General features: G+C 51.1%; 2 protein-coding genes and 1 long non-coding RNA gene across 5 annotated transcripts in view; 2 read left to right on the forward strand and 1 right to left on the reverse strand.

Annotated features, from left to right (window-relative positions):
• The window catches only part of LOC146287669 (connector enhancer of kinase suppressor of ras 2), a 24,304-nt gene extending 22,381 nt beyond the window's left edge, over positions 1-1,923 (reverse strand). Inside the window, exon 1 of the mRNA XM_084698685.1 lies at positions 1,804-1,923. Coding sequence (XP_084554811.1) covers positions 1,804-1,870 — 67 coding nt within the window. The 5' untranslated portion in view covers positions 1,871-1,923. The remainder of the gene's footprint in view (positions 1-1,803) is intronic.
• A 2,363-nt stretch (positions 1,924-4,286) lies between these two features.
• On the forward strand, positions 4,287-7,163 carry LOC146287670 (uncharacterized). Its single transcript, XR_014755215.1, has 6 exons — positions 4,287-4,460; positions 5,331-5,357; positions 5,528-5,557; positions 5,692-5,736; positions 6,061-6,165; positions 6,364-7,163. It is a non-coding gene; the product is annotated as an uncharacterized LOC146287670 (long non-coding RNA).
• Positions 7,164-7,399: 236 nt separating this feature from the next.
• Positions 7,400-26,157, forward strand: brwd3 (bromodomain and WD repeat domain containing 3). Of its 3 annotated transcripts, none has more exons than XM_084698648.1 (40): positions 7,400-7,579; positions 7,731-7,789; positions 7,875-7,904; positions 8,100-8,159; positions 8,662-8,812; positions 9,043-9,141; positions 9,482-9,642; positions 9,844-10,065; positions 10,605-10,705; positions 11,320-11,390; positions 11,778-11,878; positions 11,972-12,012; positions 12,178-12,282; positions 12,762-12,912; positions 13,038-13,172; positions 13,352-13,480; positions 13,607-13,832; positions 14,005-14,154; positions 14,339-14,513; positions 14,589-14,682; positions 14,967-15,137; positions 15,266-15,339; positions 15,837-16,062; positions 16,804-16,920; positions 17,007-17,114; positions 17,238-17,362; positions 17,464-17,546; positions 17,933-18,044; positions 18,451-18,512; positions 18,619-18,774; positions 19,059-19,179; positions 19,814-19,939; positions 20,768-20,840; positions 20,961-21,014; positions 21,199-21,342; positions 21,575-21,727; positions 21,838-22,007; positions 22,089-22,183; positions 22,449-22,607; positions 23,031-26,157. In XM_084698648.1, exons 1-40 carry the CDS (start codon positions 7,546-7,548, stop codon positions 23,906-23,908), a joined length of 5,502 nt encoding a protein of 1,833 aa, XP_084554774.1. In that variant the 5' UTR covers positions 7,400-7,545; the 3' UTR covers positions 23,909-26,157. The 3 variants fall into 3 exon arrangements, with proteins under 3 accessions (XP_084554774.1, XP_084554775.1, XP_084554773.1); XM_084698649.1 differs by having other exon boundaries at positions 22,095-22,183; positions 22,446-22,607; XM_084698647.1 differs by having other exon boundaries at positions 7,401-7,579; positions 22,446-22,607.
• The last annotated feature ends 1,223 nt before the right edge of the window (positions 26,158-27,380 follow it).

Consider the following 27,380-nt stretch of genomic DNA (forward strand, 5'->3'; position numbering starts at 1 on the left):
TCTCTCTCTCTCCCTCTTTCTCCCTCTCTCTCTCTCCCTCTCCCTCTCTCTCTCTCTCTCTCTCTCTTTCAGTCTCTCTCTCTCAGTTGTGTGGCTTTCATGGACATCTGTTGTGGGCTTGCATAAATGGATACTAAGTACCGAGTACTAAGATATCAAATATCTGTGATGTGGGTTTTGTGTGTGTGTGTGTGTGTTGAGAATGTTCCGACCCTTGACAGGTGTTTGAAGTGTGGAGACTGTGTGGCATGGGCGCCTGGTGAGAGAGCTGGGGGTCTGGGACAGCAGGGCCCCTGGTGAGAGAGCTGGAGGTCTGGGACAGCAGGGCCCCTGGTGAGAGAGCTGGAGGTCTGGGACAGCAGGGCCCCTGGTGAGAGAGCTGGAGGTTTGGGACAGCAGGGCCCCTGGTGAGAGAGCTGGAGGTCTGGGACAGCAGGGCCCCTGGTGAGAGAGCTGGAGGTCTGGGACAGCAGGGCCCCTGGTGAGAGAGCTGGGGGTCTGGGACAGCAGGGCCCCTGGTGAGAGAGCTGGAGGTTTGGGACAGCAGGGCCCCTGGTGAGAGAGCTGGAGGTCTGGGACAGCAGGGCCCCTGGTGAGAGAGCTGGGGGTCTGGGACAGCAGGGCCCCTGGTGAGAGAGCTGGAGGTCTGGGACAGCAGGGCCCCTGGTGGGCAGAGGGGCTCTGGACCCACACTACTGCTAGCAGAGGACAAACAGGACAGTGTCCGTGGAGACTCATAATAGCTTCATGTTACTGTAGATACAGCCGTTGGGCCAGGGGGAGAGAGAGAGATCTTACAGGTTGGTAAGAATGTCAGGCTCACATACTAATCTCTCAAACGAAGACCGGGGGAAAACGATGACCACGACGGATGAGGTGACTAATAATCACCAACTACTGATGGAAGTTTGGAAGTGAGAAGAAAATGCATTTTGAATTCATCTTATCTGCGTGACAGCCATCTCACTGTGATTGGAAACAGACACGTTTATATCCCATAGGCTACTTTTGGAAATTCTGAATATTGAAATAAGGGCAGATGGATTGCCAACGGTGGGGGGAAAAAGCAACATCATTGTGATTATGAATGTGTGATCTGATCCCGCAACAAGTATTTTACAGTAACATCCATTGACAAAGTAACATACAGTAACATACATTGAAAACATGTGGAATGGTTTTCATCAGATTGGACTGGATCCTCGTGCACATTAGAGCGGCACGTTGCTGTCCGTGGTGCTAGTTTGTGACCGTTTCCCCTGGAGCCAATGTTTCAATTTACAATAGATTTCAGTGTGAGAGTGAGTGTGTGTGCGTGTGTGTGTGTGTGTGTGTGTGTGTGTGTGCGCGCGTGTCTGTGTCAGAGAGAGAGAGAGAGACAGAGAGAGAGAGAGTTGGAGAGAGAGAAAGGGAGAGAGAGAGAGAGAGAGAGAGAGAGAGAGAGAGAGAGAGAGAGAGAGAGAGAGAGCACGCAGACCGTGTGCTATGATAAAGCAATGTCAGATGTGAACATCTGTAAATCCCAACTGTGGCTTTGATGTGGTTGTTCTCTCTGAAACAAGCTATCCGGGAATTCTGACTGGCGGTTGATACCCTATAGCGCGTTTCCATATCAAGAGTCGGATTCACAAAATGGCACACGATCAATATATTACAATGCAAAGAATCATTGTTAGCTACATTAATGGTGTTTTATTAAACGGTTCATCTTATATACTGGATCAAGAATGCACCTAGTCCATACTCCTTCTAATTTCAATGTTTTTAACACATAAATCAAAAGAAAAACATTTTTTATCTTACCTTTCATCCATTCTAAGACTTGCTTGGGTGTCCATTTGCTTATAGGTTCCATTACCAAGGCCATCATCGATGTTTTGAAATCCTCCGGACAGGGCAACAGATTGACGGTGTGAACTGCGTGGTAAGAATCAGCAGATCGGTAAGCCACAGAACATACAACATAGCTGCGTGTTATTCGGTAACGGCATGGCTGGTGACAGTGTACTGGGAACGGAATGTGATGGTGCAGTCCACGCGCTCACTCAGACGACTCCCCCGCCCCTCTCTCTCTCTCTCACACACACACACACACACATTCACACAGCACCTGCACACCCCAGTGTACTGTAGAGAAGAGGGTCGCGCTGAGAGAAAGCAACTCCTCCCTCCTCGCGCACACCGCAGCATCACATGCATCTTATGTTGGATTCCATGAACACTGATTGGTGCAATAATACTAAAGTACTTCATTATCCCCGAAAAATTATAGAAAAAATATCCATAATATATAATAAATATATGACTGTAGTCTACGTGTGATTGCATGTACCTGTGCTTACCTGTGCTCATCGAATAATTCCGGCCAATATATAGGCGTTTGCATCCTGATTGAATACATTGTTTTGGGACCAATGGAAATTTAAAGTGGGGCATCCTAATCTCTGTGCGTTGGGGCACTTACACGAAAAATGGCCTAGGCCGTAATATTGCTATTAAGAGCTACATTTCACTCTTCTGGGCTGAAATCGGACAAACAATACGTGATAACCATCCACCACTTTCAGTGTGCTCACAGAGATTTTTACTGTATTTTATTTTCGCTTGATAAAGTTGTTGCAGTCAACTTAATCAACTTTAATTAAAAGTTTTAGCAGAGAAAAACATTTAAGATGTTAGAGGCCACTTTCTAAACTCGTCGCCGTCTTGTCTGCTGGGTCCAGTCTACCGATGGATCTGAGCCACGAGCCAGCGGCACCCAACTGTGTGTGTGAAGTACACTGACACTCCAGCCACAGTTTACTGTTCATCCTCAGTCTATTGCCCAAACCGCATGCCTGCTTGAAAAAAGCAGAGCCCATGTAAGATCGGTGTTGGATTACAATTAAAAGACCGCGATGAAAGTTTACGGTCAGACGTTCAAAGACAATTTGAGCCTACAGTTTAAACGTCTTTTGGCTTCCCCCCTTTACATAGTGCATGCCATACCCACATGCAACATAAGATGGCAGTAGTTTACGACTTCAAATGTATAAAACCCGCTATAGCAGGCATGCATACGTATTGCATAGTAGTGATGTATGTTTTGCTCAAGCAGTTTGACACTTTACCGTTTATTCTTTAGATCTATACAAACACAAATCAGTCTTATAAAAATACCTTTCGGTATTGTGTTTTGAAGAAAAAAGGTGTCATCTTCATTGTGAAAGTTCTGTGACCACCAGAGTCCGTTGAGAGATCTTTTCTTCTCGTGACTGTGGGGTTAGTCCCAGGTTTCCCCGGCCTACTTGATGGCATCAACAGGCGAACAATTAAGATGTCATCTTTTTTTTGCAGGGCCCCTTTTATTGTTCACCTTGATTATTTTTTCTGTCGTTCTCATGACGGGTGACAGTTTTCTAAATAGATCCATACCGCCATCTAGTGAAAATTAGAAGTAGTGGAGGAATTTGACTACAGTCGCCAAAAAGTGCTCCTGATCACTATAACCCAAACTAAAGACGATAATAACAAGATGCTCATTCATTCCACATATAGGTAGCCTACATAGCTATTAAGTTGTTATTAAATGTAGCCTACACGTTTTAGACGTAGCTCTTAGAATCTAATGATGGGGCATTGGAGCTGATTCCTTCGTGTTGCTGTTCCGCAATCCTCTCAATCTGCAGAGAGAATATATCTTGAATCTATCGCTTTTTGGCCTACTTTACCTCTTATTGAGTCGTTTACCTTGTAAAGCAGTAGCCTATGGCGATAATGAAGTAGAAAATAAGAACAATGCATTTTGCGTTTCATTGTAATTCCTTAAAATGCGTTGCATTTTTTGGCTTCCTGCAAATGTAGATGCTGTTTTCTGGTTTCCACAAGGAAAATATCTAGATTTTTCATCTTTTAAGTAGGTATGAAAGGTGTTCATCTGTCCTTACATGTAAAGGCCTTTAGACCGAATTTTATGTCGCTGGAGGCTGTCAAATAGGCCTGTCATCAAGGTCAAAATGTGGATGCATTTGATAACATACATAACATTGTAGGGCATGTATTTCAATTTTCAAAGGTCTATCAACATCTTAAACATAATCCAGTACTCGACGTGCATGTAACTAATGTAGCCATTCGTGGAAAGTTGAGTCAGATACACAAACACCATATAAACGTTCCGCTATTCACTTCCATTAAAGAATTTCGCGCTAAAAAGATCTATGTTGAAAATCCTGTTCTTTTGTGACATCTATTCTCAGCCTTTGATTGGCCAAACGAAACATCAGTCACGTTTTAGCAGCACCTACCCTGCCCCCATCCAACCGCTGGCCTGGATGTGCTACTTGTGCTGTATGTTTACTTCAGTATTAGTAATAAGAGAACGCCAGTCTCTTGAAAACTGTGAACTCAGTCAGAAAAAAATTGCCTGTTAGTTTCTATCGAGCAAGAATACCCCGAAGTCCAACATGCCGAAGAGAAAGGTATGTAGACACCTATTCAACAGTCTTGACTAGATACTTTTGCCCATATAAATCAGTCGTGATAATATGTAGCGGACGAGACAAGAGATTTAATACAAATCTGCTGCAATCATTTATGAACGCAGCTGACAAAATGTGTTCGAAATAATTCTTGAAATTTTTTGGTTAACAAATGACGCCCTTTTCCCGTTCATACGGATGTTTATTTCTGGTTTCTTGAGAGGCGCTCATAGTCTTGTGTCGGTCCGAGTCAAGCAAAATCTCCATGCTACTGAAAGCACAAGCAGCCATGCTTTGCAGTTCCTAGCCTTTCCATCGCGGACAGGCAAGCAAGAAAGGTGCCTTTTGGCCTAAAGAGTGCACCGGTTGGCATTAAAATAGCAGTGAAAAATAAAGGAAAAACTCTAGTTTTTCGTCGACATTATTTGATTCTAAGATTGGCGCTAAAATAAACGATTTTAATGCATTCTTTGTTCATCGTGTCAAAGGACTGCTATTACCCCTTCTTACCGCCAGGTGGCAAAGTAAAGCATAACCAAATGCTGCCCATCCCCCTGACAAATTGGGTAAAAACCAATAGACTGTCCCAATAAAGCGGCGCTTTCCGCTCCACTGGACTGATGATCCAGACAGGAACTCGCCGAAGCCCATAATCTGAGTAGTGACGCTTCAGATCATTAAACTTGTGTAATATCGGAAGTTAACTGAACGACACTCAATCGATTAACAGTTTACTTTGTTTATTGCTCGTTTCTACACACAGGTCTAGTGTTTGGCCATATGTTTAGTTTCATCAATGAACATAAATGTAGTGCTTTAAAGCTTCTTCGGGACATATTCATATACCATTTGTATTTATTTCTTCTTCAGGGAACAGATGAAGAGGTCAAAGAGGAGGTATGTTCAGTTCATCAAATACTGATCTGTGATTGTAATGATATTTATTGATGGAAGAGCTGTTTTTATTTGGAGCACTGGAACAATAGGTAGGTTTACGCCCTTGCAATTAGATACAAAAAGTTATTATTCACCTCAGTTCTAATTGTCATTATTTTCCCTGGTTTCAGCCCCAGAGAAGATCTGCAAGGCTATCAGTGGTAGGAGCAACATTGTACACGTCTTACTTTGACGTAACATTCATCTCATGCCAATATAATAATGTTTGGATTAAATCAAAACAAAGTGATGCGTGTCCTATGCATGTCTGTGACATTCCCTGCTCTGTTCTCAGAAACCAGCTCCCAAACCAGAACCAAAGCCAAAGAAGCCAGTGAAGGTATGTGCCCTGTCAAGGTCCTGTGAGACCCTGCATCACCACTCACATCCATTCTGATATGTTTTGGGCAATGTTGAGGGCCTATCTTGTTGGGCAATGTTGAGGGGCTATCTTGTTGGGCAATGTTTAGGGCCTATCTTGTTGTTATTATCAGTGACCTATACACTTTGTAAAGCTCTCTCTTGGAAGTCGCTTTGGATAAAAGTGTTTGCTAAATGAATACATGTAAATATGTCGTCTCACTCAGATTTAGTTTGAATAAGATCCAGACACATTTGGTCCTGGCGAGTGTAAGCTAACCCATGGCAGGACCTGTCCTTGCAGAAAGCTAAAGAGGTAAACAGCAAGACGGAAGAGAAGAAGAAGAAGGCGAAAGCAGAGGAGCCCAAGGAGAAGAAGCCTGAGAATGGAGAGACCAAGACAAACCAAGTACGCCGTCATGGTTACCAGATTCATGTTATGCATGGAAATTTATGTTAATGCCAAATTTGTTACAAAATTACTCATTGATAAAATCAAATGACTTTTGCCCAGAAAAGGTCAAACGAAAGTCTGGAGACTTTAATAATAAAATGACTGTGTCATCTGCAGCCGTGTGGTCATGTAGGCTCTGCTTTTGGTTTACAGGTCGAAGCTCCGAAGGAACCAGAGAAAGATGACACTGCAGCCGAGTAGCTCCGCCCCGTCTCGCCCTGCCCTGCCTCGCTCTGCCCTGCCTCGCTCTGTCCCGCCCCGCCTCGCTCTGCCCCGCCCCGCCTCGCCCCACCTCGCTCTGCCCGCCAACCACACAGCCCCCAACTCTTACGTGGTTGCCCCAAAACATCAATTACCTTATTAACAGAGGAATATTTTTATCAAGAATTTTGTAATTATTGGTACAGGTTTTTAGCACAAAAGCAAAAAAGCTAAATTTGGAGGGTTTGTCTTTGTTAGGACGTAGTCATGACGCTTTTAAGCAACAGTGAGTTTTTGTTTTGTGTTTTATTTGTGTTGTGTTGGACACAGAAAGGAAAATCAACAACTGGCAAACTAATTGCAACTGGTGCAGTTTATATCACATTGAGTTTACTCATAACATTTGACTTTAGTAAGTTGTATTTTTACCCTTAATGTGCATTGTTATTCTTTATTTGGGGGGTTGCTTTCTTTTAAAGTTGATTATCTGTAAAAAAAAAAAAAAAAAAAGGATTTAAAAACAATTTCTGACAACATTCCAGGCATAATAAAAGCATGGAATCATCTGCTTCATAATTGTACTGGCTTTAAATTAATTTCACAAAGAAGAAGACTTTTCACGTATACAGGATGTTTTTGAAAACAATTGTTAAAAACGTTTTAACAGACAATTCTGATGACAAATGTGAAGCTACCCACTGAAATACTGGATGTCTAATTGGAAATAAATGCAGTTATTGGATTTTTCCTCATGTTGCAACCTGTTTCATTTCTTTGTGCAAACTGAATAACACATTATTATTAGAACAATTTTGCAACATCAAACTCCTTATATTGTGAATTAGTTTATTGTACAGATACGGTTGCTTTTTATAGTTTAACAGACAAAAACAACGAACAGGACGAAGTGGCTGTTCTGTGTGGGGACCACCATGTGGCCTTTGAGGGAACTACCGAACTGCATTGATGATTCATCGGTCGCGAGGGGGCGCTAACGGAGCACCAGGTGGTCACAGTAGCTTGAGAAAGGAAAGGCCGAATACAGTGGAGAACAATTCAGAGGCTATCACTAGTAGCAGGCTAGTTAGCTAAATAAAGCACCAGATAGTCTAATGCCGCCGTCTCTCTCAAGTGATGGCAAAGGAACAGTGTTCACAAATCGAAGCTGGTGAGTGCTGCCATAGGGTTCACTGGAATATCAACGCAGCGAAACATGATTTGTCTTGTATCATTTAGCTAGTCAGTAGGCTAATTGTTAGCAAGTTGGCTAACGCTAGCTGAATGGTTGCTAGCGAGCTAATGTTTCTTTCTCCTTTCAGAATTGTATTACCTCATTGCCAGATTTCTGCAGTCGGGACCGTGTAAAAAGGCGGCACAGGTAACACCGAACGATAATGTACACCAGTTATGAATTACTACAAAATATGTCTGTTCTTACTACTGGAAACTCTGTCCCCATACAGATCCTTGTTGAGGAACTAGAAGAGTATGAGGTAAGCCGCGTTCGCTCTTATTTACTTGTACCTCGCGTTTTCGTGAAATTGGCCACTTTCTGCTGTATAGTGGTTTGTAATATTGAGCTACTGATAGGTAGAGATATTACAGTAGCCAGCTATTGTATCCTAGATTGCAAGATAACGTTACCGAGTTTCGAAGCGCTTTTCCAACCGCGTGTCTACCTTTTTTAGTTGATTCCTGAACGATGGAGTTGGGACGGAAAGCGATACAAACGAAACTTCGAAGACTGGGTGAGTGTTATTATGATAACTTATAGCCGGCTGATTAATATTTATAACTTTTGTGATAATGTATTCGTAAAATTCAAAAATCACAATTTTAAAGCATTTCAATTCTGTGTACACATTTTTAAGACACACAATTCGTTATATCAACAAATAAATTACATTTAAATACATTTTATTATGTGTGTGTTAAACAATAAGTGCCGTGTTGTGTGCGGTATGGAGGAGGGGTTAACCGAGGGCAAACAGAGCGACGATGCACAAGGCCTTGTTAAATGTCAATCACCTTTGCGAGCCAATGAAATCCCAGTTACTATTTGAGCGAGCGGAAAGAATTTACAAAGCGTAAATGTGATTGGTCGCCGCCCCTGCGTGCCTACGTGCGTGCGATTGTGTGTGTTTTGACTTGCTACACTAGATTACTTCCCTATTTAAATTTGTTGTTAATGTTTGCATCGCTAATTATCATTTTTGATGCATTTTACTCTCCACTTCATGTTGTCCACAGGTGATCCTAAACCAGCATATTCCAGCAGACTATCTCCTGCGAGTATGCCGGCAAATAGGGCCTCTTATAGACAAGGAGACTCCACCTTGCGTTCCAGGGGTGCAGACCCTGCTGGGGGTGGGGAAACAGTCTCTGCTCCGCACATCTAGAAGTGAGCCCCTTCTATCATCTTACTTTAGTGCCTCCATGTATTTAAATCGAGAGTATTGATTTATACAATTTGAAAGATTTACACCCATATTGTTCAGCGTAGCTATGTGCTGTAAAACAATGTTTTGTGGTTACATTGTTATTCTTAAGATCTGTAGTTAAAGCCGTGTTGTTGTGCGGTGATTGGAGTTTCCGCACAGGAAATGATGTAACGCTGGTTGTGTGTGTCAGGTTGCAGCCATGTCGTGTGGAGCGGATCCTCCGTCGCCGCGCTTCACCGAGGACGACCGCCAGAACCCCCCGCCGGCGACACCCCCCCTCCCAGTGTCGGTACGTTCCAACTTCACCCATACTGTGGAACTGGTACAACCCTCTCTACACAGAACTCTCTCACAGAACGTATAGACAGATTCAAAACAAAGTAACCGCACACAACATCAATTATCCCTCTCTAACTTTAACCCTGTCTAAGGAGAGAGAGACGCCTAACTATAGAATAACATGTTTGGCAGTGTGCTCCTTGCACAGCAACGCGTGACTTATGAGACATCAACATATATAGTATGTTACACAGACTTTCACGCACAAAAATAGTTTGTTATTTCTCCAGGACTGGGTAGCAGCTTTGTCCCCCACTAGTCTGACCTCTGACCTTGTCTCCCCCGTCCAGTCTCCATCATGGGTGCCCGGCAGACCACAGGCTTCGCCCGCTTTGGCCACGCCCAGCCCACCTCCGGCTACTCCTGCCTGAAGCTGCACCGCAGGATCCTGGGGCACCTGTCCTCGGTGTACTGCGTGGCCTTCGACCGCACCGGCCGACGCGTCTTCACCGTGAGGCTCCCTAGGAATATTCTGATAACATGTGATTGTATTATAAATCCTCGCCGTGTCTGTTTCCTGACTGGGTCAGAGCGTTTACCCGCGAATCGTTGAGCTTCCATGTTCACGCCTTCGTGGGTGGCTGTGTCTAAGAGCGTCTGCTAAAGGAGTCTTTTTCACACGAGAGCGCGTGTCTTCCGGCTGGTCCTCCAGGGTTCAGACGACTGTTTGGTGAAGATCTGGTCGACGGACGACGGCCGTCTGCTGTCCACGCTGCGCGGCCACGCGGCTGAGATCTCCGACATGGCGGTGAACTACGAGAACACGCTCATCGCCTCGGCCAGCTGTGACAAGATCATTAGGGTGTGGTGCCTTCGCACCTGTGCCCCCATCACCGTGCTGCAGGGGCACGCTGCCTCCATCACCTCCATACAGGTGAGACACGCCCCCATACAGGCGAGACACGCCCCCATACAGGCGAGACACGCCCTCCATACAGGCGAGAAACGCCCTCCATACAGGTGAGACATGCCCCCATACAGGTGAGACACGCCCCCCATACAGGTGAGACACGCCCCCCATACAGGTGAGACACGCCCCCCATACAGGGGAGACACGCCCCCATACAGGGGAGACACGCCCCCATATAAGGGTGGTCTGGCGGCCCTCTCTCCACGGCTGGGAGGTGACTGTGGCTTGTCTCTCTCCACGGCTGGGAGGTGACTGTGGCTTGTCTCTCTCCACGGCTGGGAGGTGACTGTGGCTTGTCTCTCTCCACGGCTGGGAGGTGACTGTGGCTTGTCTCTCTACGGCTGGGAGGTGACTGTGGCTTGTCTCTCTCTACGGCTGGGAAGTGACTGTGGCTTGTCTCTCTACGGCTGGGAGGTGACTGTGGCTTGTCTCTCTACGGCTGGGAGGTGACTGTGGCTTGTCTCTCTACGGCTGGGAGGTGACTGTGGCTTGTCTCTCCTCAGTTCTGTCCGGGGGTCAAAGGGATGATGCGGTACCTGGCCTCCACCGGAGCGGACGGCATGGTGTGCTTCTGGCTGTGGCACTCGCTCACCATGAAGTTCAGGTAGGTGTGACGCACCGCTGGAGGGACATGGAGGGTGTTTAGCTGCAGGTCTGCAGGGACATGGAGGGTGTTTAGCTGCAGGTCTGCAGAGACATGGAGGGTGTTTAGCTGCAGGTCTGCAAGGACATGGAGGGTGTTTAGCTGCAGGTCTGCAGAGACATGGAGGGTGTTTAGCTGCAGGTCTGCAGAGACATGGAGGGTGTTTAGCTGCAGGTCTGCAGGGACATGGAGGGTGTTTAGCTGCAGGTCTGCAGAGACATGGAGGGTGTTTAGCTGCAGGTCTGCAGGGACATGGAGGGTGTTTAGCTGCAGGTCTGCAGGGACATGGAGGGTGTTTAGCTGCAGGTATGCAGGGACATGGAGGGTGTTTAGGTGCAGTTCTGCGGGCGTATGTGAAGCCCTCTGTGATATTGCCTCTATACAAGTAACAATTGCTTTATTGATCTGAGGAATTTAGATCTGGGCTGAGGCTCTGACACCGTGTAAGTCACGCTCTCTTTAGATATTACTATATTAAGATTTGCAATGTTGCTTTCATCCCTGGCTCAGAGCATCCACTTATCTTTGTGTTTGATGGTCTGTGTAGCAGAACATTAACTGTGTCCTCCCTGCAGCAATCGTCCCGTCAAGTTCATGGAGCGCTCCCGCCCTGGAGTCCAGATCTCCTCCTCCTCCTTCAGCAGTGGTACGTGGCCCAACTCCTCTCTTCAATGTTCTTCTGTATCTTCCATCGGCTATTTGTGAAACCCGGCACCAAGACAACCTTGAGAGTTCCCTATGAGGGGTCGGGGGGGCACGAATCACAACACTAGATGCGTTTGGACGTTTGTTCAGCCTAAAATCAGTCAGATGGCTGAGCGGTTAGGAATTGGGCTATTAATCAGAAGGTTGCTGGTTCGATTCCCGGCCGTGCAAAATGACGTTGTGTCCTTGGGCAAGGCACTTCACCCTACTTACCTTGGGGGGAATGTCCCTTTACTTATTGTAAGTCGCTCTGGATAAGAGCGTCTGCTAAATGAATACATGTTAATGTAATATCCGTCTCTTATCCTTCTTCTTCTGTGGTGTTCAGGCGGGATGTTCCTGGCCACAGGAAGTACGGACCATGTGATCAGGGTGTACTACCTGGGTTCTGACACCCCCATGAAGCTGTCGGAGCTGGATGCTCACATGGTGAGGAGGGCTGGAGGGGCACACCTAGTACCTCTCACTGTGGGATCCTAAACAATGATACTTACTGTCCATCAAACCCTCTTCTCTTCCCAGGACAAGGTTGTGGTCGTCCAGTTCTGCAACAACAGCGACAGGTGAGAGTGTGTGTGTGTGGAGAGATCCGGCCCATAGACTTCCATTCAAGTCCGACTTAGGATTTGGCAGCTACCCTGCTGGTTACCCCCCCTTCCATAGACTTCCATTCAAACCTGAGTTCCTGCTTGGCTGCTGCTGATGCTGTGTGACTCCTGTGTTCCCAGCCTGAGGTTTGTGAGCGGCAGTCGTGACGGCACGGCCAGGGTCTGGCATTACCAGCAGCAGGAGTGGAAGAGCATCAGTCTGGACATAGCAGCCAGACTACCCGGGTGAGAGGGCACACGGCAACGGTTGCTACGCTGCTTTGTTGAATACTCGTTTCTGATTGGTCAATTTAAGGGCATTCTAAGGTTTTTTTTTCGGAAGCAATAAGATACATTTTAGATGCAGGAACCCAACAGGGTTTATTTAACAGCAGTGACCTACTCTCTATATGTTGATACCTGATGAAGGCTGGGTCTTGTGGTGTGTTGAGGTCAGTGTGTGTTGACGTGTGTGTGTTGAGGTCAGTGTGTGTTGAGGTCAGTGTGTGTTGAGGTCAGTGTGTGTTGAGGTCAGTGTGTGTTGAGGTCAGTGTGTGTTGAGGCCAGTGTGTGTTGAGGTCAGTGTGTTGACGCGTGTGTGTTGAGGTCAGTGTGTTGACCTGTGTGTGTGTGTGTGTGTGTGTGAGGTCAGTGTGTGTTGAGGTCAGTGTGTGTTGAGGCCAGTGTGTGTTGAGGTCAGTGTGTTGACGCGTGTGTCACCCCAGGACTGCTGTGGTGAATGGAGATGACAAGACCAAGCTGGTGGTTACCATGGTGGCGTGGGACCGTGGCGACCGTACCGTCATCACCGCCGTCTCCAACTACCAGCTGAAGGTGTGGAACTCCACCTCAGGACAGCTGCTGCACGTGCTCTCTGTGAGTATCCTGGCCTCTGGCCCCGCCCCCGGCCATGTCACTTCCTGTTTCCGTACACAAACACCACATGCTCATGTCCTGAGTTTTATGGATTTTTCTTCTTTTCACACACACACACATCCCAGGGCCATGATGATGAGGTGTTTGTCCTGGAAGCCCACCCCTTTGACCAGCGCGTCATGCTGTCTGCCGGCCACGACGGCAACATCTTCATCTGGGACCTGTCCAGGGGAGCCAAGATACGCAACTTCTTCAACATGGTGGGTGGCTCAAGGACATACTGTTTCATTCATTGTGAATCTTCATCATCTGCATTTGAAGTCTGTTAGTCCAGGACTAAGATTAACCCATGTCTGGGGAGACATGGGTTTTATAGCCCCTAGTCCCACAAATTAAGGACTAAATTCTCACCATCCGTCTGTCCTCACTGTGGTTGCAGATTGAAGGCCAGGGCCACGGTGCTGTGTTCGACTGCAAGTTCTCTGCTGACGGCCAGAACTTTGCCTGCACAGACTCCCACGGCCATCTGCTCATCTTTGGCTTTGGCTGTAGTGGCCCGTACGAGAAGGTGAGGCCTGCTAGCCTGTTAGCATGTTAGCCTGTTAGCATGTTAGCATGCCGGAGAGAGAAGAAGCTAGTTCTACACCAGATCTAGTTCAGTTCCACTCAACACCTTAGTGTCTCCCCGCTCCAGATTCCAGACCAGATGTTCTTCCATACCGACTTCCGCCCGTTGATCCGTGACGCCAACAACTACGTCCTGGACGAGCAGACCCAGCAGGCGCCCCACCTCATGCCCCCGCCCTTCCTGGTGGACGTGGACGGGAACCCCCACCCTCCCCACTACCAGCGCCTGGTTCCTGGCAGGGAGAGCTGCAAGGAGGAGCAGCTGGTGCCTCAGCTAGGCTACGTGGCTAACGGTAAAGCGCCTCCCCTGTAGCACAGCTAGGCTACATAGCTAACATTAAACCCACCCTAAACCTCCTTTGGAAACTCCTTTCTGCAAACAATTATCTTCCTACTTGTACAGAAACGTCCTGTCAGCTTCAGCAGTGAGATCACACGTCCTCTTTGTTTGGTGTCGTTGCCTAGGTGATGGCGAGGTGGTGGAGCAGGTGATTGGTCAGCAGACAGCAGAGCGTGACCAGGCCGGGGCAGGAAGCCTATTGGATAACCTGATCAGAGAGCTGCAGGACCAGCACAATAGAGATGGAGATCTGGAGGCCCAGCCTGCACCGGATGGTACGTTTATACATATATTTTAAAGATACATGTTTATTTTCTTGGACACTTTGTAAGTGAAGTGTGACAGGAAGGGTGAGGCAGAAGGGGAAGACATGCAGCAAAGGTCCAAGGGCCAGAGTCCGGCTTCTGTGATTGGCTAGCGTGCTCGGGTGTGGTGCTAACGTGTCGTCCCGCGGCCCAGGTGAGCAGGAGGGCGTGGCGGCGGAGGCCAGCGCGGGCACGCGGAGCAGCGGGCAGGTGCAGGGAGTGCGTCAGATGCACCACAACGCCCCCCGCAGCCAGATGGCCACTGAGAGAGACCTGCTCGCCTGGAGCAGGAGGGTGGTGGTGACGGAGGTACAGCAGGGGGTCCACAGGTGAGACACTACACACACACACACAGACATTCCTCTTGCTGCAGGCTGTGTTTAAGACTGTGTGTGTGTGTGTAGGGTGATGGAGGAAACGAGGCGGGCCAAGGGGGAGGTGGAGTGTTCCCTGTACAACACTGAGAGGAAGAAGAAGCCTGTGGCTGCTGCCATCCCTGTGAGTGTCGCCCTCATCCCTCCCTCATCCATCCATCCCTCCCTCATCCCTCCCTCATCCATCCATCCCTCCCTCATTCCTCCCTCCCTCATTCCTCCCTTATCCGTCCCAACCCAGCCCAGCAGGGATTCTCCTTCATACCAGAGCAAGACAGGAAACTAACACTGGCTCCTCTCTCCCGTCTCCTCCCTCCTCTCTCCTCCCTCCCTCCTCTCTCGTCCCTCCCCCTCTCTCCTCCCCGTCCCTCCCTCCCTCCCTCCCTCCTCCCCCCTCCTGTCTCCCAGAGCGACCCCCAGGTGTCGTCCATGCGCACCCTACGGCCGAGCCGGAGGAAGAAGCCTCAGCGGCACTCCTACCAGACCCGCTCTGCACGCGTGCGTCGCCCTGCCGACCGGGGCAGGGGAGGGGGAGCCAGGGCGAGCGACAGCCAGGCGGACTCCGACAGCGATGGAGAGGTAGGGGGGTGGGGGGTGGTCACAGTTTAGTCATGACGGTACAGCAGCAGAACTCTACCAGAAGGATTGTTGGACTAAGTGTGTGTTTTTGTGTGTGTGTGTGTGTGTGTGTGTGTGTGTGTGTGCAGGCAGAGGAGCAGATGGAGGCCAGCGATGCATCTTCTGACGGTGAAGCCAGGTGGCAGAGCGACAGCAGCTCCAGGTGATACATAGCACACTACCTCACACACTACCTCACTCACTACCTCACACACTACCTCACACACTACCTCACACACTAGCTCGCACACTACCTCACACGCTAGCTAGAACACTACCTCACACACTACCTCACTCACTACCTCACACACTACCTCACACACTACCTCACACACTACCTCGCACACTAGCTAGCACACTACCTCGCACACTAGCTAGCACACTAGCTTGCACACTAGCTAGCACACTACCTCTCACACTAGCTAGCACACTACCTCGCACACTAGCTAGCACACTAGCTAGCACACTACCTCGCACACTAGCTAGCACACTACCTCGCACACTAGCTAGCACACTACCTCGCACACTAGCTAGCACACTAGCTAGCACACTACCTCACACACTAGCTCCCCCTCAGCTCATCCAGTCTGACTGGAGAACATCACCTCACACCTGTCATCTTTAAACCCCCAAAATCTAAACTTTTCCCTCTCTCCTCAGCGAGTCGTCCAGCGACTACTCCGATTGGACGGCTGACGCTGGGATCAACCTTCAGCCTCCCAAACGAACGAGCCGGCGGCAGGTCCGGCCCCCGGGGTACAGCAGCTCAGAGGAGGAGGAGGGGGAGGGCGGGGAGGGGGAGGGCGTGGAGGGGGAGGGCGGGGAGGGGGAGGCCAGTCGGAGACCAGCGGATAAGAAGAAAAAGAAGAGACCTACCCAACAGAAGGTACATCCACGCACCTCCTGCAGTGCCACGCACCTCCTGCAGTGCCACGCACCTCCTGCACACACACACACACCTCCTGCAGTGCCACGCACCTCCTGCAGTGCCACACACCTCCTGCAGTGCCACGCACCTCCTGCAGTGCCACGCACCTCCTGCAGTGCCACGCACCTCCTGCAGTGCCACGCACCTCCTGCAGTGCCACGCACCTCCTGCAGTGCCACGCACCTCCTGCAGTGCCACACACCTCCTGCAGTGCCACACACCTCCTGCAGTGCCACACACCTCCTGCAGTGCCACCAATGATGTACAATAACCTAACTACATACAAGACTAGGGTACAGAGGATCAGTCATATGGTTTGATTTAAAATTCTTTCACTTGCTGTGATATATTTTATTATTGCTTGCTTTTTCTACAGGTACTCTTGCACTTTTTGAGGTTCATGTTGTTTAATTGTAACTTGTTTAACTACATGCTCCTGTGGTTCTGGCCTTTGGCACTTATTTGGTTGTTCACAATGTGTGCTTCTTACCCTCGTTGTTATGATCGGTGACCTATGCACTTTTGTAAAGCTCTCTCTTGGAAGTCTCTTTGGATAAAGGCGTCGGCTAAATGAAAACATGTAAATGCTTGGCAGTCAGACACGGGGGATCCAATCCCAACGTCAGTGCAGTCAGACTCTAGTGTTGTTCTGTGGCTGAGCTGGATGATGTGTTGACCTGGGGTGTTCTGTGGGCTCAGAAGCCCAGCACGTCTCTCTCCTTGGCTGGGTGTGACGCGGAGGAGTGGCTGCCTCCGTCCTGGATCATGGAGACGTTCCCCCGTCGCTCTCCCTTCGTGCCCCAGATGGGCGATGAGGTAAGCGGGCTCCCCGCCTTCCAGGAGTGGGGTCATGCCTCCAGGGGCTAGCGTCTCGTGTGCTGATGCATGGCGTCTCGTTGCAGCTCATCTACTTCAGGCAGGGCCACCAGGCCTACGTCAGGGCCGTCCGCAGGGCCAAGGCCTACAGCATCAACCCTCAGAAGCAGCCCTGGAACAAGCTCAACCTCAGGGTGAGAGGAAACCACCTGCGTGCCGCCGTCATACCTTCCTGCTGCGCTGTCTCTGACGAAGCACAACCTTTGACCTCTGTCTCCCTCCCTCCCTCCCTCCCTCCCTCTCTCTCTGTGTGGTAGGACCAGGAGTCTGTGAAGGTGGTTGGCATCAAGTACGAGGTGGGCCCCCCCACTCTGTGCTGTCTCAAGCTGGCCTTCCTGGACCCCATATCAGGCAAAATGACCAGCGAGTCCTTCTCCCTCAAGTCAGTTCCACCCCCACTCATCTCAGCTCTTCTGACGTCAGTGGTGTTTAGTTCTAGCCCCGTGTTCTGTGTTCAGGCTTAACGGTACTTTGTTCCATCAGGTACCATGACATGCCTGACGTCATCGATTTCTTGGTGCTCCAGCAGTTTTATAATGAAGCTAAAGAACACAACTGGCAGCCAGGTTAGTAGTCATCTAGCCTCCTTCCATCCAGCCTCCCTCCATCCAGCCTTCCTCCTTCCATCCAGCCTGCCTCCTTCCATCCAGCCTCCCTCCTCCATCCAGCCTCCATCCATCCAGCCTCCTTCCATCCAGCCTCCCTCCTCCATCCAGCCTCCATCCATCCTTCCTCCTTCCATCCAGCCTGCCTCCTTCCAGCCTTCCTCCTTCCATCCAGCCTGCCTCCTTCCATCCAGCCTCCCTCCTCCATCCAGCCTCCATCCATCCAGCCTCCTTCCATCCAGCCTCCCTCCTCCATCCATCCAGCCATCCTCCCTCCCTCCACCTTGTCCTCCCCCCCCCCCCCCCAGAGGGCTGGTGTCTCGTTCTAACCCCGTGTCATCTGTCAGGCATGCGCTTCCGGAGTATCATCGACAACGCCTGGTGGTTCGGCTCTGTGGAGGACCAGCAGCCTTTACAGCCTGAGTACCCCGACAGCCTGTTCCAGTGTTACATAGTCCAGTAAGTGCCCCCCCCCCCCCCCTCTGTTAGTGTTACATAGTCCAGTAAGTACCCCCCCCCCCTCTGTTAGTGTTACATAGTCCAGTAAGTACCCCCCCTCTGTTAGTGTTACATAGTCCAGTAAGTACCCCCCCGCCCCCCTCTGTTAGTGTTACATAGTCCAGTAACCTAGACAGCTGAATGTGGAGGTGAGAGAGAGAGAGAGGGAGAGGGAGAGGGAGAGAGAGAGGGAGAGGGAGAGAGAGAGGGAGAGAGAGAGGGAGAGAGAGAGGGAGAGGGAGAGGGAGAGGGAGAGAGGGAGAGAGAGAGGGAGAGAGGGGGAGAGGGGGAGAGAGAGGGAGAGAGAGGGAGAGGGAGGGAGAGAGGGAGAGAGAGAGAGAGTGTTGACGTTCTGTCTGCTCCTCAGGTGGGACAACGGGGAGAGAGAGAGGATGAGCCCATGGGACATGGAGCCCATTCCTGATGAAGGTCAGCACACACACACACTCACACACCCACACACACACACACAGGCCTCCACCCAGACACACACATACAGGACTAACACACACACACACTGTGTCCCCCCCCCCAGCTGCGTTCCCGGAGGAGGAGGGTGACGGGGTGCCGGTGACGGAGGAGGAGCTGCGGTCTCTGCTGTACGCGCCGCAGGAAGGGGAGTGGGGTGCTCACAGCCGTGACGAGGACTGTGAGAGGGTCGTCCACGCCATCGATGACCTGCTGACCTTAGGTACACCCCCACACGCTGAGCAGGAGGGGTTGAGGTTGACAGTGTGAGGTCATCAGGTGGAGGTTGACAGTGTGAGGTATTCAGGTTGATGTTGACAGTGTGAGGTCATCAGGTTGAGGTTGACAGTGTGAGGTCATCAGGTGGAGGTTGACAGTGTGAGGTCATCAGGTGGAGGTTGACAGTGTGAGGTCATCAGGTGGAGGTTGACAGTGTGAGGTCATCAGGTGGAGGTTGACAGTATGAGGTCATCAGGTTGAGGTTGACAGTGTGAGGTGTGTGTTCAGATGTGGCGAAGGCGTTTGGCGTGCCGGTGGACCTGCGTGACTACCCCCAGTACTGCACCGTGGTGGCCTACCTCACTGACCTCAGCACCATCCGCAAGAAGCTGGAGAACCGCTTCTACAGGTCGCTCTCACACACACACACACACACGCACAGCTTCTGTGTCACACACATACACAGCTTCTGTGTCACACACACACACACAGCTTGTGTGTCACACACACACACACCTTCTGTGTCACACACACACACACAGCTTGTGTGTCACACACACACACACCTTCTGTGTCACACACACACACACAGCTTCTGTGTCACACACACACACACAGATTCTGTGTCACACACACACACACAGCTTCTGTGTCACACACACACACACAGATTCTGTGTCACACACACACACACAGCTTCTGTGTCACACACACACACACAGCTTCTGTGTCACACACACACACACAGATTCTGTGTCACACACACACACACAGATTCTGTGTCACACACACACACACCTTCTGTGTCACACACACACACACAGCTTCTGTGTCACACACACACACACAGATTCTGTGTCACACACACACACACAGATTCTGTGTCACACACACACACACAGATTCTGTGTCACACACACACACACAGCTTCTGTGTCACACACACACACACAGCTTCTGTGTCACACACACACACAGCTTGTGTGTGACCCAGGCCTGCTGTGGGGCTCTCCAGACTGATCCTGTCCTGTCCCGTCCTGCAGGCGTATCTCTGCTCTCATGTGGGAGGTGCGCTACATTGAGCACAACGCTCGCACCTTCAACCAGCCCCAGAGCCCCATCGTGACCGCCGCCAAGCTGGTGACTGACGTGCTGCTGCTCTTCATCGGGTGAGTCCCAGCCTCCGTCACATCTGAGGCCAGCCTCCAGTCACATCTGAGGCCAGCCTCCAGTCACATCTGAGGCCAGCCTCCAGTCACATCTGAGGCCAGCCTCCAGTCACATCTGAGGCCAGCCTCCAGTCACATCTGAGGCCAGCCTCCAGTCACATCTGAGGCCAGCCTCCAGTCACATCTGAGGCCGGCCAGCCTCCAGTCACATCTGAGGCCAGCCAGCCTCCAGTCACATCTGAGGCCAGCCAGCCTCCAGTCACATCTGAGGCCAGCCAGCCTCCAGTCACATCTGAGGCCGGCCAGCCTCCAGTCACATCTGAGGCCGGCCAGCCTCCAGTCACATCTGAGGCCGGCCAGCCTCCAGTCACATCTGAGGCCAGCCTCCAGTCACATCTGAGGCCGGCCAGCCTCCAGTCACATCTGAGGCCGGCCAGCCTCCAGTCACATCTGAGGCCGGCCAGCCTCCAGTCACATCTGAGGCCGGCCAGCCTCCAGTCACATCTGAGGCCGGCCAGCCTCCAGTCACATCTGAGGCCGGCCAGCCTCCAGTCACATCTGAGGCCGGCCAGCCTCCAGTCACATCTGAGGCCGGCCAGCCTCCAGTCACATCTGAGGCCGGCCAGCCTCCAGTCACATCTGAGGCCGGCCAGCCTCCAGTCACATCTGAGGCCGGCCAGCCTCTTTATAGGTCACAGAGACCCACAGATCAGCTCCTGTTAGCAGACCTAAAGATGACCCCATGATGAACACCCTGTAGATGTGAACCAGCTGCATGATGAACACCCTGTAGATGTGAACCAGCTGTGTGTTCATGTTTGTCTGCAGGGACCAGAGCAGCGTGGATATCATGGATCTGTACCACCGGGTCAAGACTGAGATGAGCAGCGGAGAGGAGGAGGTGAGGGGACGATGCCTCAGCTCACAACGCTTCCTGCTTCAGCCAGGAAGTTACACGTGTCATGTTTGTAGTGTTCCAAACTCAACTGATGTGTAACTGTGTGTGTGTGTGTGTGTGCAGACTGTGGAGGTGGAGGTGGACTCTGACACCCCGGGCACGTCCACAGGGCAGCAGGTGAGTCCGGCAGGCTGCGGTTTCTCCTCAGGAACGCTTCAGTTGTAGTCAAAACCTAACGCATGTTGTAGAGCAGGGGTGTTCAATCCTGGTCCAGGCTTGAGGACCACCTGGCCCTGGCAGAACCTGGTGAGCGTCCATCAGGGTTGTCCTGTCCTGAATGTGTGTCTCCTGTCTCTGCCAGCGCCCCAGGGCCTCTCCTAAGAAGCGTGGGGTGGTGTTGGATGTCCGGGCGTGGCGTGGTCAGTGTCTGGAGCTGGTGAGGCGCATGGTGGACTCCCCCGACTCCGAGCCCTTCAGACAGCCTGTAGACCTCTTCACATACCCAGTAAGATCCTCTCTAAACCTCTTCACATACCCAGTAAGATCCTCTCTAAACCTCTTCACATACCCAGTAAGATCCTCTCTAAACCTCTTCACATACCCAGTAAGATCCTCTCTAAACCTCTTCACATACCCAGTAAGATCCTCTCTAAACCTTTTGATATACCCAGTAAGATCCTCTCTAAACCTCTTCATATACCCAGTAAGATCCTCTCTAAACCTCTTCATATACCCAGGACTACAGGGACATCATTGACACCCCCATGGACCTGGGCACAGTGTCGGAAACTCTGCTGGAGGGGAACTACGAGAACCCCATGGAGTTCTCCAAAGACGTGCGCCTCATCTTCAGTAACTCCAAGGCCTACACGCCCAACAAGAAGTCCCAGGTTAGAGCCTGTTGTCATGGAGACACGAGGGAAGATGACATGAAGCCCCCCCCCCCCAAAAAAAAAAAAACCCTAAATAACACGGTGTGTGACCTGTGACCCCTCCCCAGATCTACACCATGACCCTCAGCCTGTCGGCCTCGTTTGAGAAGCAGATCATCGCCATCATCTCCGACTACAAGTCAGCGTTTCAGAACCAACGCAGAAGCCGCCAGAGGCAGAACTACAGGAAGAGACTGCACAGTGGAGGCACATCCCCTCCCCCCAGCACACCCTGCAGGTACACACACACACCCTACCCCCCCCCCCCCCCCCCCCCCCCCCCCCATCTTGTCTGCTTCTAACCCAGTGTCTTGTCCAGTCCCAGAGGGAAACACAAGTCAGGGAAAAAAAACAAGAAAACCAAACCAGACAAACAAACCTCATCCAAGAGACGACCTCGCCGGCCTTCTCAAGGTAAGGGCCAGGAGTGAGGTGTGTGTGTGAGGGCCAGGAGTGAGGTGTGTGTGTGAGGGCCAGGAGCGTGTGTGTGTGTGAGGGCCAGGTGTGTGTGAGGTGTGTGTGAGTGCCAGGAGTGTGTGTGTGTGTGAGGGCCAGGTGTGTGTGAGGTGTGTGTGAGTGCCAGGAGTGTGTGTGTGTGTGTGTGTGTGTGAGTGTGAGGGCCAGGTGTGATGCTGCAGGGAGACTCTCTGACTGTCAGCTGTGGTTGTGTCCTCAGCAGCCTCAGAGTCCAGCGGTGGGCTGGTGGATGAGGACAGCCAGCCGTCATCCAGCTCGGGCCCAGCCAGCCACAACAGCTCCCAGGGCCCCAGCAGGCAGACCCGCAGCAGGGCCCCAGGGGGCAGGGCCCCAGGCCGCAGGGCCCCTCGCAGCAGGGCAGGTACGACCACCACCTTATACTGGATTTATACTGGATTGAAAGCAACCAGGTTGTAATCAAATCATTTCTATAAAAAGATATGAAAATGATTTGTGTTGACGTTGCACAGTACAGATGTGTGGAACAGTAGTGGCCTAGTTCCTGTAGTGGTGTGGAACAGAAGTGGCCTAGTTCCTGTAGTGGTGTGGAACAGAAGTGGCCTAGTTCCTGTAGTGGTGTGGAACAGAAGTGGCCTAGTTCCTGTAGTGGTGTGGAACAGAAGTGGCCTAGTTCCTGTAGTGGTGTGGAACAGAAGTGGCCTAGTTCCTGTAGTGGTGTGGAACAGAAGTGGCCTAGTTCCTGTAGTGGTGTGGAACAGAAGTGGCCTAGTTCCTGTAGTGGTGTGGAACAGTAGTGACGTGCGTGTGTGTGTTCTCTCTCCAGTACCGCTGCGTAACGGACCTCTAACCAACGGCTCCAGACAGAGCTTGAGGAGACAGCTGCTCAGAGCCAATCAGGAGCAGGCGTCTGGCAGGTCCAACAGCTCCTCCTCCTCCTCGTCCTCCTCATCTTCCTCATCATCTTCGTCATCCTCGTCTTCTTCCTCCTCGTCCGACGGGGACGGAGAGTCCGACTCGGACGTGGAGAAGTTTGTGGAGGGGGGCGACCACGACTACAGCAAGGCTCCCTGCCTTCGCTCACGCAGCAGGGGCAAGGCGGCCGCCCTGGGGAAGAGGAGGAGGAGAGGAGAGAGGCTCCCAGAGAGAGCTAAACGAGCCCGGATACAGCAGGAGGAAGAGGAGGAAGAGGAGGAGGAAGGAAAGGAAGAGGAGGAGGAGGAGGAGGAGGAAGGGAAAGAGGAGGGGGGTGAGGAGGAGGAGGAGGAGGAGGAAGAGGAGGAAGAGGAGGGCCAAGAAGAGGAAGGTGAGGAGGAGGAGGAGGAAGAGGAGGAGGAGCAGGAGCAGCCTCAGGGGGAGGTAGCAGGCGAGGAGGAGGATGAGGAGCAGGAGCCGGAGGAGGAGGAGGAGCCTGATGAGGAGGAGGAGGAGGGGGAGGACACGGACCAGGAAGAGGAGGAGGAGGGGGGGGGGGTTACCAGGGCGACGGCGGCGGAGCTCCGGCCGAGGAGCCGCCGGCAGAGGAAGGGTCTGCAGGTGAACACCAGGAACCAGGGGCGCAGGACGGTGCTGTATAACGACGAGTCTGAGGAGGAGGCCCCAGGCGGCGAGGACCCCCTCAACCTGGGCCTGTCTCGCTCTGGGAGGGTCCGCCGCATGACGGAGAAGGCTCGCGTCAGTCACCTGATGGGCTGGAACCACTGACACCTCCCCCCCTCCCCCTGCTGCCCCCCAGTGCTGTAACCAAGACTGTCAACTAACTATCGGAAATAAGGAAACAAAATACTGCAGGGATTTTCTTTTTTTGTTTTTCTTTTGTATGATTGTTGTTATGAGGATGATTGACTTTGTGTTGAAGACTGTTTACGCCTCTAAACGGGCAGTGGTGCTGTAGACTTCTTACCAAGGACTCCTTCCCTGGTCTGGACAGTCACATGGACATACACAAGACACTCCCTCACTCACCACCGCCTTACCACTCTGTCCAGGGTGGTCAGGGTCATCCCCACGTCTCTCTCTCTCTCTCTCTGTCTCTCTGTCTCTCTCTGTCTCTGTCTGTCTGTCTCTCGCTTTCTCTACCTCTCTCTCTCATCTCCTGCCCCCTCTCATCCCCGTCCCCTCCCTCCCTCCCACCTGGTCGTGTTTCAGCTGTTGTCATACAGCAGCAGTTCCCAGATGCCAAACACGGTGCTTGTTTCCGATCTCAAGGCGGCTCTCTGTTTCCACCAGGGAGAGGGAGACGCACTTCTCTCCTGAGGTGGATTCATCAGGTTGATACAATCATGTTAGCTGGAGTCTTCTGTTCATAAAGTATGTATTCATCTGTCTCCCTCTTCCATGGAGAGCCTGTGTTGATGGATGATCCAGCGATTAAGGCCTGTATTCCCTCCTCTGAAGCCCATTCATAGATTTTAGCTGACCAGGTCAGTCATCGCATTAATTCACGTTCATGGTGCACATGTGCGGAAGCCTGGTCATAGAGGGCTGTCGTCATGATGTCTTAGAGAGGAACTTTAGAGGGACTTTTCTGTTTCCCAGTTTGTTTGTTGATAAAGTGCTGCATGCCTGCTGTCACGTGACATCAAGGACATCCTGAACGTCAAGACCAGAGGGGTTTTTAATGCTCTCCAACTGTCAACCATCTCACACTGATGTCAACTCACTCTGTATTTGCACAGGCGCCCCAGATATAGGCGTGTCTTTCCCCTTCATCCTGTCGTGTTTGTTTGGGCTTGAGTTTGGTTTTTTAATAGATGGTGAAGTGTATAAATGTGTATAGCTGCAAGTGTCTGAACAGGCCAGAGCTTGTTGGATCAGATCTGAGACTCAACCTCCTGGTTTCCCCCGCTCAACTCTGCCCCTGCAAGCGCAGTGCATTATGGGTAGATGTTTTATGCATCTCCTCCTCTCACTTCCGCTATTTACTCAAATGAAGACTTTTTTTTTTTTTTTTTTTTTTTTACTACAGATATTTATTTTTTCAATGTATTATACACTTTGCAATGATTTCTTATCTAATAATAAGGGTGAGATATTTGCACGGGACTTATTGTGCGAGGCAGCTGAGATGGTCTGTGCACCAGTTAGCTCCTGATCATGTTCACAACATACAAGCCACAGAGCTAGGGGTTTTCATGCAGTTTCAATACATACAGATAACAGGACATTGTGCCAATATTAGATTCATTTGGGACCACAAAGCTGAATTTGAATTGAAAAAGAAAATGTATGGAAGGTAGTCATGTACATCATTTGTTGTCAAAAAAAGACCAAGTTTATTTCTTTCCTGCTAATTCATTGAGCCTGCTTTGTGGTGCACCTTCCAGGGTGAACTGTTCTGTGATGGATGTGGTTTTTGAGAGCTTTACGGAGGTTCCTGGGCTGAAACAGAAGCCATCGCTGCAGCACCACTTCACCACGGGAGAGCTGAGTCTTCCACTGTGTAGCCTTGGTGGTCTGATGTCATTCAGGAAGCTGGTCGTCTGGTCCCCTTACCTTTACCCCCCCATAGCCCCGCCCCCTTACCTATAGCCCCTCACCTTTACCCCCCCCCCATCTCAGGCCATGTTGCTGCCACTCAACCCTCCCAACTAGGGAAGGAGATTGTACTCTGGGAAATCATAAGCAAAAGTTTTTTTTTTTTTTTTTTTTGGTAGCCAATTAAGGGCTTAGCATTAACTTGTGCTAGCTGATTCTGCTAAATGGTGGTAGATTTGAGATGATGTCCTTGGGCCAATGCATAAGATTCATATTTTGGGAACTTTATTCTTTACATTTGATAGATGGTCTAAGGGATCTGTCTCCAACAACAGATCAGTAGGAACCAGAAAATGACATTCTAGGTGTAAAATGCTTATTTGTGACTGTCTTTTTCTACACAATGTTTTGATTGTGTGTGTGTGTGTGTGTGTTTTTTAATAAAAAGGAGCAGAGTAGATTTTCTCCCAAGGTTATGCTGATTGTACATGCGTTTTGTTCTCTAGTTAACGTTGAGCATTTAACCAGACATTCTCTTTCAGCCATGTTAATAGCACTTTGGAAAATGAAATGGTCAATGTTCCATCACTCCCAAAAGATAAAAGGTAAACAAACAGTTCTCCTGCCAAGCCTTCCAGATGTTTTCCTGATTGCCGTCTGTTTGTCATGGCAGGGCTTGCTGGTATTTGCAACACGCTCGTCCTTCTAAATCACTCAAATCTCACAATAGCCGCTCTTTGGTCGTCGGAGGACCGTCCCAGACTGGATGAGTCATCTGTGGCTGCCCCCTCAAAGCTGTGATGAGTCATAAGCATGCACCATGTCCATGAGCATGCACCATGTCCTGGATTTGCAGCCAGGGCTACCACACCAGCCCCTCTCCTCCACCCTGACCAACACCAGCCCCCCTCTCCTCCACCCTGACCAACACCAGCCCCCCTCTCCTCCACCCTGACCAACACCAGCCCCCCTCTCCTCCACCCTGACCAACACCAGCCCCCCTCCTCCACCCTGACCAACACCAGCCCCCCTCTCCTCCACCCTGACCAACACCAGCCCCCCTCTCCTCCACCCTGACCAACACCAGCCCCCCTCTCCTCCACCCTGACCAACACCAGCCCCCCTCTCCTCCACCCTGACCAACACCAGCCCCCCTCCTCCACCCTGACCAACACCAGCCCCCCTCTCCTCCACCCTGACTAACACCAGCCTCCCTCTCCTCCACCCTGACCAACACCAGCCCCCCTCTCCTCCACCCTGACCAACACCAGCCCCCTTCTCCTCCACCCTGACTAACACCAGCCCCCCTCTCCTCCACCCTGACTAACACCAGCCTCCCTCTCCTCCACCCTGACCAACACCAGCCTCCCTCTCCTCCACCCTGACCAACACCAGCCCCCCTCTCCTCCACCCTGACCAACACCAGCCCCCCTCCTCCACCCTGACCAACACCAGCCTCCCTCTCCTCCACCCTGACCAACACCAGCCTCCCTCTCCTCCACCCTGACCAACACCAGCCCCCCTCCTCCACCCTGACTAACACCAGCCCCCCTCCTCCACCCTGACTAACACCAGCCCCCCTCTCCTCCACCCTGACCAACACCAGCCCCCCTCTCCTCCACCCTGACCAACACCAGCCCCTCTCCTCCACCCTGACCAACACCAGCCCCCCTCTCCTCCACCCTGACTAACACCAGCC

Source organism: Hypomesus nipponensis, chromosome 5, assembly GCF_054491055.1.
Source record: "Hypomesus nipponensis isolate SF chromosome 5, ASM5449105v1, whole genome shotgun sequence".
Taxonomy (NCBI): domain Eukaryota; kingdom Metazoa; phylum Chordata; class Actinopteri; order Osmeriformes; family Osmeridae; genus Hypomesus; species Hypomesus nipponensis.